Genomic DNA, 13,947 nt, shown 5'->3' with positions numbered 1-13,947 from the left:
AGTACCTCAAAACTGGGATCGCTTTGACACTTCTGTACTGAGAAAAGGAGGAACAAAATTTCCACGGTGTTCACTGGAGGGAAGAGGTATCTACAGACCCATGAGGGAGATGGCCAGCATAACCATACTGTATGAATGGGCTCTGTAGCTCTGCTGCCACATCAACTCACACTGCACCGGTGGCAGAATTTACCAGGCTTCAGAAGAAAAACAGGATCCCATCTGGGGTGACTGCTGAGGAAATGACAGACATGCTGGTGGAGCAAAGCAAAAAATAGCTCAGGCAGTTTTCGAAACTTGAAGACTTTGATGATGCTGATGGCAAAGCCTCTTCTGGTGTAGGAGGTGAATACCAGCGCGGAGATGAGAGATACCGAATTATGAAGCCAGGAGGTTTGTGAACTCAGCAGAGGCCAGCCCTTCTTGTTTTACACATCCAAAGATTGTTAATTGGGCTCAGAAAAAATGCCAGGAGCTTGATAGAGAAGCAAACCCTGAACACCAAAGAGGTGGAAAGTAAACAGCCAGCAGATGTGCTGGATGGTGGAGAGGCTGTAACTGCAATTTCTGAAAAATCTGATTGAAGAGGAACCAAGCAGCAACAACCGTGACTGTGAAGTGAAGCCTAAAAACTACCAAAGACTGCGGTTCCTCAAAAGGCCACTTGGGGCTGGCTACAGAACAAGTCAATCTCCATAAGCCCCCATAATAAAATCACAGCAGAAATAAACATGTTTACAGCCTGGTACAAAAAGCTAACTTGCTCTGATTGAGTGGGCGGGTGCAGTTACAGATGGCTTGTTCGAGCACCCAGGCGTCATTCAAAGGCTGCCTCTGCTCCACCGATGATGCCGATTTTTAGATTAGCGGTGGAAGCGTCAGGATTGCCAATGGGGCAGAGCTTCAAAAAACAGCTCTTCAGAAAACCTGTGGGTGATATCACAGATACGAACGAACCCGGAGAACTAGACTCTGCTGTTTATCTTCCCCTGGCTCCTCTGACCTCTAGTGATCAACCTTTGGTCAAAGCTTGCCAGCCAATATGCCTGAAGCAGAGGAAGACCCAGAGCCTTTCACATCTTACCTGATTGTCAACCTGTTGTCACTGCAGCGCAGGATGATGTGACCATCGGCCAGGATGACACAGAGCAGCAGGCAGAAGGAAAAAACAGCACAGCAGGGGTCAAAAGAAAGACACTTCTTCGATTGGCATGCCTGCGCGATTGTTTTCTTTCATTTCATTGTTGCATTGCAACGATTTGAATGCCATTTTGGGGTTTTTTCCTCAAATTGCAGGATATATACTCTCACTCACATGCTACAAAAACATACAGCTGAATAGTTCATCATAATCGACCTTTTTCACAGCAACCATTTTGACATGGAATAGCAGGGTCAACGCAGGTGTTTCCAATGATACTAATTAAGGTTCTTCCCAGTGAACCGACATGCAGCACAGCAGCACCCTGACTCTGAATGGAACTGAAAATTAAGTATCATTGGTAACACCTGTGCATACCCTACTATTACGTGTAAAAATGGCCGCTGTGAAAAAGGTCTGCACAAATCCCGATGATTTCTAGCACTCCCATAAGAGATAATTGACTAATTAACAGTTAGCGTTACAGTGTAAGACGTATATAAATCTGAGAGAATTATGATGCAGTGACCTTTCTGGAGTAGCTGAAGCTTAAATGTTTATCTACCAAACAAAAAGAGGAGCTAAGAAAGTGAAACTACTGTATCAGAAATGAAATGTGCAACGGAGTCTTACGGGCTTGTCCTCGAGATAATACGTCACATTACAAACGTTCAGCTGGATAATGGTTCATAAAACTACTAGCAGTTTGGCTGGGTTTGTGAAGGATTGTGCATGTCATATCATCAGCCCGTACAAAGTGGCATGACTTGTGCTGCTGTGTTGCTGGGTGTAATCCTCATCCTGCGGTAAAGGAGGGGACTCCATGGGAGACAATGCTGCAGCCTGTATTTCATTGTGCCATCTGGGTTATACCTGATTGCTCTCAGTTCATGCACAGTGGCATCCCCTGTTCCCTCTCCTGGACTGATTGATTTGCCGTGGCAGTGGCTTTGTTAGTCTGAAAAAGAAAGAGAGAGAGAGAGAGAACAGCTCAGGTTGCACACACTACAGGATTTGGGTTTGGCTCTTGCCTTATTTATGAAGGCAACATATCCAGCTGGTACATGACTCTTATGGAGTCATGTTTCATTTGAATATCACTTCTGTCCAAGTAATCTGAGGATACATACTGGTAAATGAAAGGAGGGCATTCGAGGACATTGTGACACAGCATGTGTCATATGTACTGTAAAATTACTTTCATCCATGTGGGAGTCCACACAGCAGGGCTTTTATATCCATCAATATGGCCGGTATTTAATCATTTCTTTTGATTCTTCTCTCTGGAAGTGATCTTATCATTTATCTTCACTAATATTACCTGCTCTAAAACAAGAGCAACATCGGTCATATTGATCTCTCATAGATGGATTGAGTAAGAGGCTCATTTCATTGAATTAAACCTTCCATGCAATGACATACAATAAGAAATCAAAAGTGGCTTTTCCCTCCTGCAGACCTATAGTAATAAGAATGCAGACGCGAGAACCTTCACTACTTCTTGAGCTTTTTTTTACTCACTGATCCGGCATGATTTTTCCTTCTCAGCTCTCTTGGGCTTGACCCAGCATAAAACAGGCCACTCCACCACCGAGCTAAAAGGGTGGCAGAAACATGTTCTTGCACTCACTTTCCCTTTTTCCAGTTCCACATAGTGGGAATGAGATGATCCCTCTTTAGACCTTTCTAGACCTCTGTCTGACCTACATTAAGCATCATGAGTGTAATCGACCACCCAGCCAACATAAAACCAATTTTCAGCCACGGAGTCCACATTTTTCTAAAAGTACTCGAGAAATCTGCTCGTCATTGCTGAACTCGGAGAAGAATCCGTTTTTTTCTTCAGCTAAGGCGGAGGCGTCAAAAGTGCATTTAATGTGGTAACTGTTTATTGCACTCTTATCATATTCATTACTTTTATCATGCTTATCTCACTACATTTTACTTGTTGCTGTACATCATATCCATATGCAGCACATATCTATAGTGTGCATGCATGCTGTTGCTATATTTTAACAGGGCATTTTTTCACTTATCAAATAAATAAAAAAATTCTAGTATCTAGTAAGTAAGCCACATCACTGATTATAGATTAAAATGTAATTAACACAGGATGTCACCTTATTTATCTCTTGTAGGTTCATTCTCTCCTATACAATTTAAGTGTGTAGAAAACTGGAATGTAACCTGAATACAAATGACCCAGCTTTTATTCTCCTTTTCAGAATATAGGTTTGAACCCAGCCGTCTTTCTCTGACATCTCTAGTTGTGGTAGGACCTCATCTGCATACTGACATGGTTTTATGATTTTTAAATTGGCAGACAAAATGATAGAGGCTGCTGATGTGATTAATTGCTTGTGTAATTACGGCATCTTTTACATTATTATGTTGGCATTCACTTTTGTTGTTAAAAAAAAGAAACGACACTGGCTAAAATTATCGTAGTATATCCCATAGCCCATTCATTTTCAAGGTTACAAGCTGGCAAGTGTTTCTTTTTTTTTGATACTACTACCAAAAGTTGCCAAAGTCAGAAATGTTCCCAAAGTCCCACAAGCTTCAAGGCAGATAAGCACGCTGTAAAATTGAAGATCGTCAGGCAGCAGTTGAGGATGGACTGAAGAGATTGGGGGTACTAGCTAAGTGCAGATGAGAACTGAGGAAAACAGATGACCCTTGACTGGAGACCCGAAGAAAACTGTCTGAAGGCGAGAGCAAGAGCAGGCAATTGATGGAAATTAGGCTGCAGGATGGTTATCAGAAACAGAGCAAGAAAATCTTGCCTAATCGCTCCCCCTTCCCGGTTAGAATGACAGGACGACTCGACAGACCGACAAGAGAGATTCTGCTGAGAACGGAGCAATTATCAGAAGCTGGTGAGTAATCAGGACATTTGTGGTTTTAATAATACAAGTAAACTCAGGAACTATCATTGGGTCATCGCATAATGTTAACTAAAGCAGGGCAGTTGCGTTGGTACTTTGAAAAGTAATAGTTCAACATTTTGGGAAACACTCTTTCCGCCCTGGGGTCTCCTACCAGTTGGACCTGGCCGGTATACCTCCAAAGGAAGGTGCCTTGGAGATTCAGCAGAGCTAAACATGTTCTAATTAGTTTGTAAGAAAACCAAAGTCTGGAGGTTTCACATGGGTGGACTATTTCTGGACTGGAAATAGTCCAGAAGACATCTTAAGGTTGCCAGGCAAGCAGCAGATACTTCTGGAAATTATTTTTTCCAGTTTGTACTGAGGTTCGTTAAGCTAACTTTAATTAACCAGGCAGATGACTATAATGTATTTCCCAAAATGTTGGGAACTGTTGCTTTAAAAACAACAAAGATAACAATATGCAAACACATTGGATGTTTTTGGGCAAAGATATTGTTGTACTCATATTCCAGAGTAAAACTAAAACAGCAGTTGTTGTTTTAGTCTCCTGGAAATATATGAAACTTGAGCAGCCTTGACCTTAAAATGCATCCTTAAAAAAATTGGAGAAGTGTTTTCTCCTCTTTCCTCTCAACAGTCATACAAACGTATCCCACTTTGAACTCGGCAGAATACCTAAGTGTGCATCTTGACAGCCTGTGCATAGGGAACGTCCTGATTATAGCAGAAACCAAAACAGAGTCTGAGGTCAGGACCACAATCTGTCTTGCAGCCTGACTTGGGAGTCCCAGAGGATCAAGGGGCCTTGGCCTGTGGATGCCCCACCAATCATAACCACCCTTAGGGTTTATATGTGTTGTGGGAAATCCTCATAAAAAACATGCCTGTCATTCCTGCTTGTCAGCAGTTTAGCAGAGTTTAGAGGAGGAGTGTTCTGCGAGGAAGTCTTGAAGGATTTGAGATTTTTACAGAAAAATGTGTCATATGTGTTTATAGAGTGTGCTCTATGGGGAAAATACATGCAGCCTAAACTCAACTTATTATAAAATTGAAAAAGGTTGTGCTTTATTGAAGTATGACCATAAATACTTCCTAAACATTAATTAATGCAAAGTAGTAAAGATAAAGTATTCTTCTGCCAGAGCGTTCCTCTGTGTACTTATTCTCATTTAGAAAAGATGCATCGTATTGATCTGACCTGTCTTTAGAGACCTTCATATACCATCATTTCCTCAGTCTTTAGTTAAGGGTCTGTCTCTTATTCTCCTTTCTACATTATTAAGGCATTATGTGACGCTGTTGGGGGTAGCATAACCTTTGACTCTTCACCTATTTGGTCCACCACCTGCACTGGATTATTACTATATACCAGACAGAGCCCTTTTGACTGCAATTCTTGTGAGGCTTCTGGTTCTCATTATACTGTATATCTTTGGCCTGCTGGGTCAAGATGGTGAGGAGAGAGTATATATGGATTTCATTGACCAGATTCAGCATTGCATTACATTGCACTAGCCTGGCATTAGGTATAGGGAAAGTTTAGCCACAAGCCATGGAGTTAACTTTCCATATCCTCATTCCACTTGATGATGTGCATCAGTACATGTTAATGATTCAGAAACGGCTCGATTTTGACATTGATGTGAATGTTTGAGGTATCATAGTTTGCTACTCTGCAAGCAGGAAATTCAAACTGTCAACCTCGAGAAAGTATGCCCGCACAACCACATAATTTTACAGGACTTTGAAAGCATTAATTAGGCTAGTTCTCTCTCGTCCATATGTCCTAGCTGGCCATTAAGCCAGAGTGATGTCAAACGTTGTTAAAAATATGGAAATATGCTTCCTAACTATGTGCTTAAATGATCTGAGTATGTTCCAAGATGCACACAGCTTATGCGCCGTGGTTTTTGACTTGAAAAATCCTGGATGCTGATTCTTGACTGACACCCCAGAGCTCAGGTCAAGTTTGACTCACTACTGGACGCCAATAGTGCCAGTATGATGCCGAATATCGCAAATCTTTGAGTCGGCCTGCCCTATTTCTACCTATAACTTAAATTGGTGTTGTAAGGAAAGTCTGATAAAAAGTGGAAGCATTAATACCTTTGTTGTTCTGAACAAGAGAACCAAATGATCACATAAATTTCTGTGATATTATTTCTGTGTCACACCGGAAAGTGTGTGTTGCCAACGATTCCGGCATTGTGAGCAATTCATATTCTTTGTTGTCAGCGAGCATTTGTTTATTGATTCCAGCCCACAATGTCTGGGCAACATTGTAACAAGGGGGAACAGATGGACAATTGTTGTTAGGTGATGCTGAATCATTCCATTGATAAACTAACAACATGCTAACTAGTGTACATTGCCCTACTAATTCCTCTCAATCTAAATACAAAACTGTATGAGGTGATATATTGCAAAGTGTTCCCTAATGGAAAAATGAGCCCTTGCCTTATTCGCATAGGCAATTGACTATAAGTATGATGGGATGTCAATGTGAAGTATTTCCAGGGGGAGCTACATTAGTGTTTAATAGAGAAAAAGTCAGCTGTCAAAATCATCATTGTTCAAGAGTCATACAGGGAGGGACCTCATCTGTTAAAAGCAGTAGCCATTAAAGCCCAGACAATGGCTTAAATTTAGTGACCTCTCTTGACCGGTGTGAAAGCTGTTCCTGCTGTCTGCTCTCTCTGCCTAACGTGAAATGGTAAAACTTCTGATGTTATGTGATTTCGTATATATGCACACGATGGATTTGACCCATCTCCATCACACTCATGATAACACAGTATTTTCTGAACATAAAAAAAACAAGGCTAAGAGTCTGCCATCATGCCAGCAGCAATGTGAGGCTGCACACCGTACTTATGTACCGCTTCTCAAGTCTTCCAATCACAAATCTCATTCATAGACTGATGGCACTGGCTGCCATGCAAGGTGCAAACTGCTCATGAGTTTTTTTGGGAGCTGTTCACACACTGATGGCGCAGCCTTCGGGAGCAATTTGAGGTTCGGTATCTTGCTCAAGGACACTTCGAAATGCAGAGTTAGTTACACCGATCATCCGACGACCCACCACCGCCGCCCCTTACAGATATTATAACCTAAAAATGAAAACACACTGTTGTTTAGCAGGATGATTACCATATTTATCATCCTAGTTTAGCAACCCAGCATACTAACATTTGTACCTATTCATAAAGTGTATCAAATTTTGACCTGCTGATGTATCTTAATAAAGTGTATAGTAAGAAATGGATGTCGATCGAAGTTTTATGGCAAACGGTCCAGACATTTTATTTAAAAGTCTACATGTGAACCTTTTAGTCACGTTAGAGGAAAAACCACGAAATCAGCAAAGTCATAAGGCTTCATTGTTTGGGGATCATAAATGATTGAACACACTTTAATGGCAATATGCTGAGATATTATTATTGGACCATAAACCGACAAACAAACCAACATTACCGTCCCAAGAGCCGTGCCGCTAGAATAGCAAAAAAATGTTAAAAACCATTGCTCTTTTGCAGTTATTTTAAAATATTTAATATCAGTGGATCCAAAAGCTTTATGAGAACTACATATTCTGTACATGCCCACAGAATTCCACCTCTCCTCCCACACCCGAACAGTACAGCTGGTCGAGTTGGTGCAAACTTCTATTTTTGCTCAAGATAAGACACAGTGGACAAGGCAGACCGGTAAGAAAACAAAAAACAAAATAACAAGCATTAAACATTTATTAGTGTTAGAAAGAAGTCACGTCCATGGATTGTGCACATGCAGAATAGCCTGCCGTGTTATTTTTGGTGTTGTTGGGTTGTACCTGCTTGAACTAATGTAATGCGCTCTACTCCCGTGTCAGCTCTGCACAGCAGTTGTCACCCAGAAACAAACAAATCATATTTCATTTCAGGAAGGAAATTGCCACTTGTATTAACACGGCCACTGGATATGTTAAATATCACTTGATATCCCACGTCAAGGGGAGCTGGTGAGAGACGTTAGCAGACATCCACACTGGTTGTGCCGCATTACAAATGCCGGCCTGCTGTCCTCATAATCTCCATGCCATCTGGTGGGGGAACCTCACTGTCCCCCCGCACCTCTGGCACATTAGTATTCCTCTCACACTGAGCGATGGAGACCGGTGTGTGTGTGAGTGTAACATTCCTCTCAAATATAACAACACCAGTGAAGATTAATCTACAGGTCCCACCCCCTACAAACCTGGCTCATTTCAGGTAATGAGAACACTTACTTTTTAATCTCCTTCATTGTTGTCCTTGCTTGTGTGTGTTGCAGCCCCCTCACAATGTCAGCATCCTCAGACCATGCCTCTGTTAAATGAGGGCTAAGATGTTCTGTTGATACTCATATAAAAGTTTCAGGTTTTTGAAAAGATGTCATCTTTTTGGAACGCCTAATAAAGGCCGACGTGGAACAGTGCGTCATGTCGTCACCGACTGAACTTTATCTCTCTCCCTTTTCTGCGTCTCGATTACGGAAACAGCCATAGTTCGCCGAGCCGCTCGAGCTTCAGGCGGGGCCTTCTCTTTGGTTTTTCCTTTTGGCTCGCTTATTTCAGCAGGAGAAATCAGTCGGCGAAGAGCGAGCTTGGGTTATCTATCGCTTCAAACAGTGTTTCCAGCGTTTAGCGCGAGCTGTGATCAAAGGTCGATCCCTTCCTTTTCAAATCCGCATGGCCTCTCATTAGTGCCACACTAGGAGGAGAATTCTCCGACGGTGTCATCGTTTCCGAGATCTAAATTTGACTGCACTTCAGTGCCGTTCGGGGTGAACGTGTCAAAGTAAGAAGGTCAATTAAGACGACTGATTAAAGCAATTACTGATTTTTTTTTTTTGTTTTTTTTGGGGCCACTTGGGTCCAGTTAACTTAAGATGATGTGGTGAACTTGATAGCAAACAGTTGCTTACACGGATACACACAGTTGTGTTCCAGCTATCTGGTGATTTGCTCTTTCGGCTGGCTCCTCGGTCTAAATGGTCTACCAGTTAGTCTCCAACTGTCTGTTTGGTGAGCAGTTAGAGGTTGTGTACAGAGATTTTTAAGATCTTTTTCACAAAGTCTTTTGTGGTTAAAAAAAAAAAGAAAGAAGAAAGCAACACAATGAGAGTGGTGAGAGTGAATCAAAACACTGGTGCTGTAAAGGGAAGGCGAGCTGCTGATTGAGGCGATAGTCCTCTGCAGATTATCAGCGTCACATTGTGAATTGATACGTCGCTGTTATACAAATATTGATCAAAGTCATTTCTGAAGGAAAGTAATGATGTGGTGTTTGAAGCTTTTAGTTGCCTAGCAACATGTTTTGAACATAATTGGACGTTTTTCATGGAAACGGGATTGAGTGATTTCTGTCGCTATTGGAGCCTCATTTCTTGTTAAGAGGTGTCTATAAATTACAGCCACTTATCCAACATATACTCTCTTGGTCCTCCTTCGAATAATTATACAAAAATTCATAATTAGAAACAAAATTACACAGCGGAAAAATTGATGGACGTGGAACATCTTACATGCAATATTTAAAACTGTCTTAAGTGTTCAAATATTAACTCCTGCTCCAAGACATAAGGCCATTCAATTTATATTATATTAGGGTTTTTTTTCTGTGTGCTCTTAGTGTTTGAATTTTTATTTCATTTAATGATAACATTGCATAAAAAGTAGCTGTTAGCATAAACGGTGCTGGTAATTTCTGTGCCATCCCTTTCCACCATGACTAACGTCCTGCACAGATTTCTGCACATATTGTGCCCATTTATTAATGCCAGGAACAGCCAATGATGCAAATAAGTCTGAATCATAAATATGATACTGTGAATGGACAGTGATGGATGTCTTAGTAAAGTGGAGGGCTACCATGTGGACTCCTTTCGAATAGATTTTACCCATCTGGAACTCCTGGAACGAACATCAATCCTTTTAAAGATGTCCCCCTTTTTTTTTTTTAAATGTTTTGTTGACAGTGGTGGAGAGAGCTGTAAAATACATCAGTGCAAAACCTCAGATAGGTGTGCAATAGGATCCACTCATCATACGACTCAGGTAGCACTTGTGCTTTAAATGTGTAGAAGTATTACATTTGTTTTTCCAGATTTTTCCTTCAGTTTGGCATACAATCTGTATTTGCACACCTTTTGTGGTCTTGCACTGCAAAATGAATACAGAAGAAATGAAATTCAGTGAAGTTTGTGGTGAATTCTGTCAAATGTGCATATTTATAACCTTAAATATTTTCTATGTATGGTAATTTTAGCTTTCCTTCACAGCTTCCTTTAGCTCCTAAGTTCATAATCACCTTCGTGAAAACCCTTCTTATACAGTGAAGATAGTTTTATCATGCACAGGAGTGATGAAGACCATGAACACCTCTTTGTAAATCCTATACAACTTACCTTGCCAGTAGTCACTGCGAACCTGAAAGGGAGGAAAGTCAGACAGAACGTAAATGAGGCATAAATAAAGAACTGTACTTCGGCTCGTACGCCGCTGTGCTCCATTTCCATCCAAGAACCTCGTGGCTATTGTTATAATAATTCAACACAGTGAAGTTGATCTTCTTTTGTGTTTATAGCCCATGGATACAATATAACGTGCATCATGGGAAATAATGAGTATAGACTGAAATACCTTTTTTTTTCTGTTAATGCTCCATCACCAAACCTTTAACCATTATCCTCCGTTCACTTTTGTACCTTGATGTGTGAAAGAAGATCATTTCAGGGGAATACTTTTATCCTCCTTTCACATTCTCATTAATTCCAGTGGACCCACACACACACACACGCACGCACCTAAAGAACAGCTATCTATATCTGAAGCAAAAATAATGAGCTATACTTAATTAGCGTAGCTGTTTTGTTTTTTTCTATGATCGGGGTTATATGGATAGCTAAACAGGTGCATGATTAAAACCACCCTGAACAAAGGAAGGCGTGCATGCTACAGGTGTCTGTTTCCATGGTGATTAAAGGGTAAACCTTAATTAAAATAGTCCTAACCTTGGCATACTTCACGTTAGGTGTGACTTGAACACCTTTTGTATTTATATTGATAACTCTTGTGTATTAAAGAGAAAGATTCACAGGCACGTTCTTCAGATCGCGTAGTAGAAACGGACTGAGATGAACAAAGCTCTTATTTAACACTGTTATCTTAGTCTTTATTTTGTCACAATTGTAGTCAAATATATATACGTCTATATGACATATATTATATGACATATATAATTTCATTTCTTTACAATAGAGAAACAACATAGAGATGACACACTATTTTGGTTTCTAAGTAGAAGCTCCTTTTTAAATAGTGGTATTTTTTCAATACACTGTTTAAGTCAAGCTCCCACTCAAGTCACGGGTTTTGTTTTCCTTATTGAGTCACATTTATTCACAATGTGTGTTTGCTTGTCTCTTTTTTTCTTTTATAATTTGATGTCTTTTGTTATGTCAATATTTTTTTTTTTTCCACGGCAGTTCAATCTGTTCATGTTTCTTCAAAATCGAACGGCCATCTGTCATTGGTCCGTGTGGCGACACACAGATGGTCCCACCTCCTAACCATCCCGCGCCACCAGCAAAAGGTATACAGTTATAGGAAACACTGTCTTTGAAGCTTTACAGAGTTAATCCAATCAGCTTGCAGACGGCTTGGCATACGCGTTTCCATTTCCTCTGCAGCTGGGTCCTTTGGTGGCCAAGGAGCAGTTTGCGCCTCCGTATACCAGGGATGTCTGACCTTGGCACTGTCCCTGGGCTTCTCTTTGGCCTGCTGCCTTCAAACCTCTGGTTCCACTGCCAGTATGCAGAACTCGGGCTGGATATTGGACACTTCTCCCGTCTGACTCCTGCACAGTCCCAGCCTGGAGAGTGTTTGTGCCACTGCGTTGGATGTCGCTCTGAGAGCCAGATATTTTCACGGGCCTGGAAATGCTTTTCTGTTTTAATTCCTGTGCGAGTTCCACTGTAATTTCAATGGAGCTGGATGTTTGTGCACGGCTGAGATTCTTCTCCGACCTCGGTGGGACGTTGGTGGCGGCAGGAGGGCTAACACTGCCGGGCATAACACCAGACGCCAGCGCGACAGTCTCACAGGGGGGAGAGGGAGAATTGTTAATGGGCAACGCTCTCTTTCCAACCACCACGGGGTGCCACTTTAGGAGCCCTCCTTGATTCCGGTCACTCATTTCCGCATTCCTAGCCTCGAGGTCACACGCTTGGAGTGAAGGTATGATAGGTACAGATTGGGTACGCAGGGAGGGTGGAAGGAAGGTTGTTGCTTTATCCAGACGGGTGCAGGGGACCTCAGTCCATCCCTTTCTGGCCACGAAGTGAGAGAGTGAGGTCCTGCTGAGGAGGGCGCCGACTCTTCCGCTTGCAGAATCACACCTTTAGGCAGAGGAAAGAATAGAAATGGCGGGTTGAGAATGAGAGTCATTTACACTGTGACCTTTTTGTCCTGGACACCTATTTTCTCTGAGGAATAAAAGAGAGTGTGTAATATAGAATATAGCGATAAAGCTGCCAGTCTTTGGCTTTTTACCATTTCATTCCCCCCGCTCTCCGTTGTCGTTCTGCACAGTCCCACAAAAAAAAAAAAATCATGTCACAGCAACAAAATTATTATTATTTAGGTATTGTTCTTTCATAAGCTTGTGTAATTATTTATAATCCTCGGCATGAGCAGCCTGTATTGTTGCTGTGTCAATGTTTAATTGCGAAATCCCTTCTCTCATGACTGCCTTACTGAAGATTTAAGGCTTTAGCAAACACAGCTTCTGCATGCCTGACCCCGTCCTACGTGAGCATGCCGGCTAATTATGTATCGCATCCTTAAACGTGCACATCTTCCATTTTTTTTGTCATCATCGCTAATTAGACTGGCCGCACAATCTCTCGCAGACAACACCTCGTCCGACATGGCTATAATGTGATACGCGGGGGTGAATTTAGGGGCGTCTGTGGGAGTGGGAGTCTCAGCGTGTCGTACGTTTGCACGACGACGCGTGGCGAATGAGGGAAGGATCAGGAAATGGTGTCGACAAGCTGGAAAAGCATCGGCGTGAAAATAATACAGCAGGGGCAGGGGGAAACTTATTCAGAGTCAAGTGGGTAAGTTTGTATGTGTGCTGAATTTGCACAAGAGTTAATATTGTTACTAAAGACTCAATTCACATTTAGAAGCACCCCGGCATAGCCTGAGGAGACAGCCAGTGTTATTGTCAGCCTTCAGAGACTGTTTGTGGCATAACCAAGTTTAAATAATTGAATTACTCTCCCCACTCCTCCCTCTGCATTAGAAGGGGGGGGCGACTGCAAGCTGGAGGTAAATCCGGCAGATCAGAACATGTTTAAAAATAACTCCCGTAGCAAATTTGCCTTCAATTCTCTCCTTATCTGCAACGGGTAAATATATGTTTTGACACTGGGTAATGGAACTGACAATACTCTGCAGGGATTTGTTGTCACGAAACGGGAAACACGCGCGAGCGTACTCTGGTTGTTTGTTTGTCTGCTCTCGCCTCTTTTTCTAACACTTCCTGCCACACCGTGCTGCGCGCCTCCATCTTTCCCTCGCTGCACTCTCTCTCTCTCTCTCTCTCTCTCTCTCTCCCTCGTTCTCTCACTCTCCTTTCCACATCCCATTTCTCATTTCCAGAGATGAGAGGGGTGTATCCATGGCAACAAGGGAGAGGTGGTGGTGGGGGGGAGCAGGAGGAGGAGGAGGAGGAAGAGGAGGAGGAGGAGAGGGGCTGTAAAGCTTGGTAGCTTGTTGTTGCACGGCTGGCAAGTCGAGAAAAATACGTCATTCCAACCTCCTGAAGGCCAGAGGAATATACTCCACTGATGGATCTGCAAGGGAATTATCAATGGCTAATGAGATCT

The 13,947-nt window shown here is 42.1% G+C and overlaps 1 protein-coding gene across 2 annotated transcripts in view; it reads right to left on the bottom strand.

The window, feature by feature from the left end:
- Positions 1–11,484: 11,484 nt before the first annotated feature.
- Positions 11,485–13,947, bottom strand: part of nrg3b (neuregulin 3b) — a 176,892-nt gene continuing 174,429 nt past the window's right edge. For both annotated transcript variants that reach the window (XM_027289381.1, XM_027289382.1), the window contains one exon: positions 11,485–12,450. In XM_027289381.1, the coding sequence (XP_027145182.1) occupies positions 11,697–12,450 (754 nt within the window). In that variant the 3' untranslated portion in view covers positions 11,485–11,696. The remainder of the gene's footprint in view (positions 12,451–13,947) is intronic.

Source organism: Larimichthys crocea, chromosome XVI (genome assembly GCF_000972845.2).
Source record: "Larimichthys crocea isolate SSNF chromosome XVI, L_crocea_2.0, whole genome shotgun sequence".
Lineage (NCBI taxonomy): Eukaryota > Metazoa > Chordata > Actinopteri > Sciaenidae > Larimichthys > Larimichthys crocea.
Note: the sequence above shows the minus strand (reverse complement) of the source record. Positions and strands in the feature narration are given on the sequence as shown.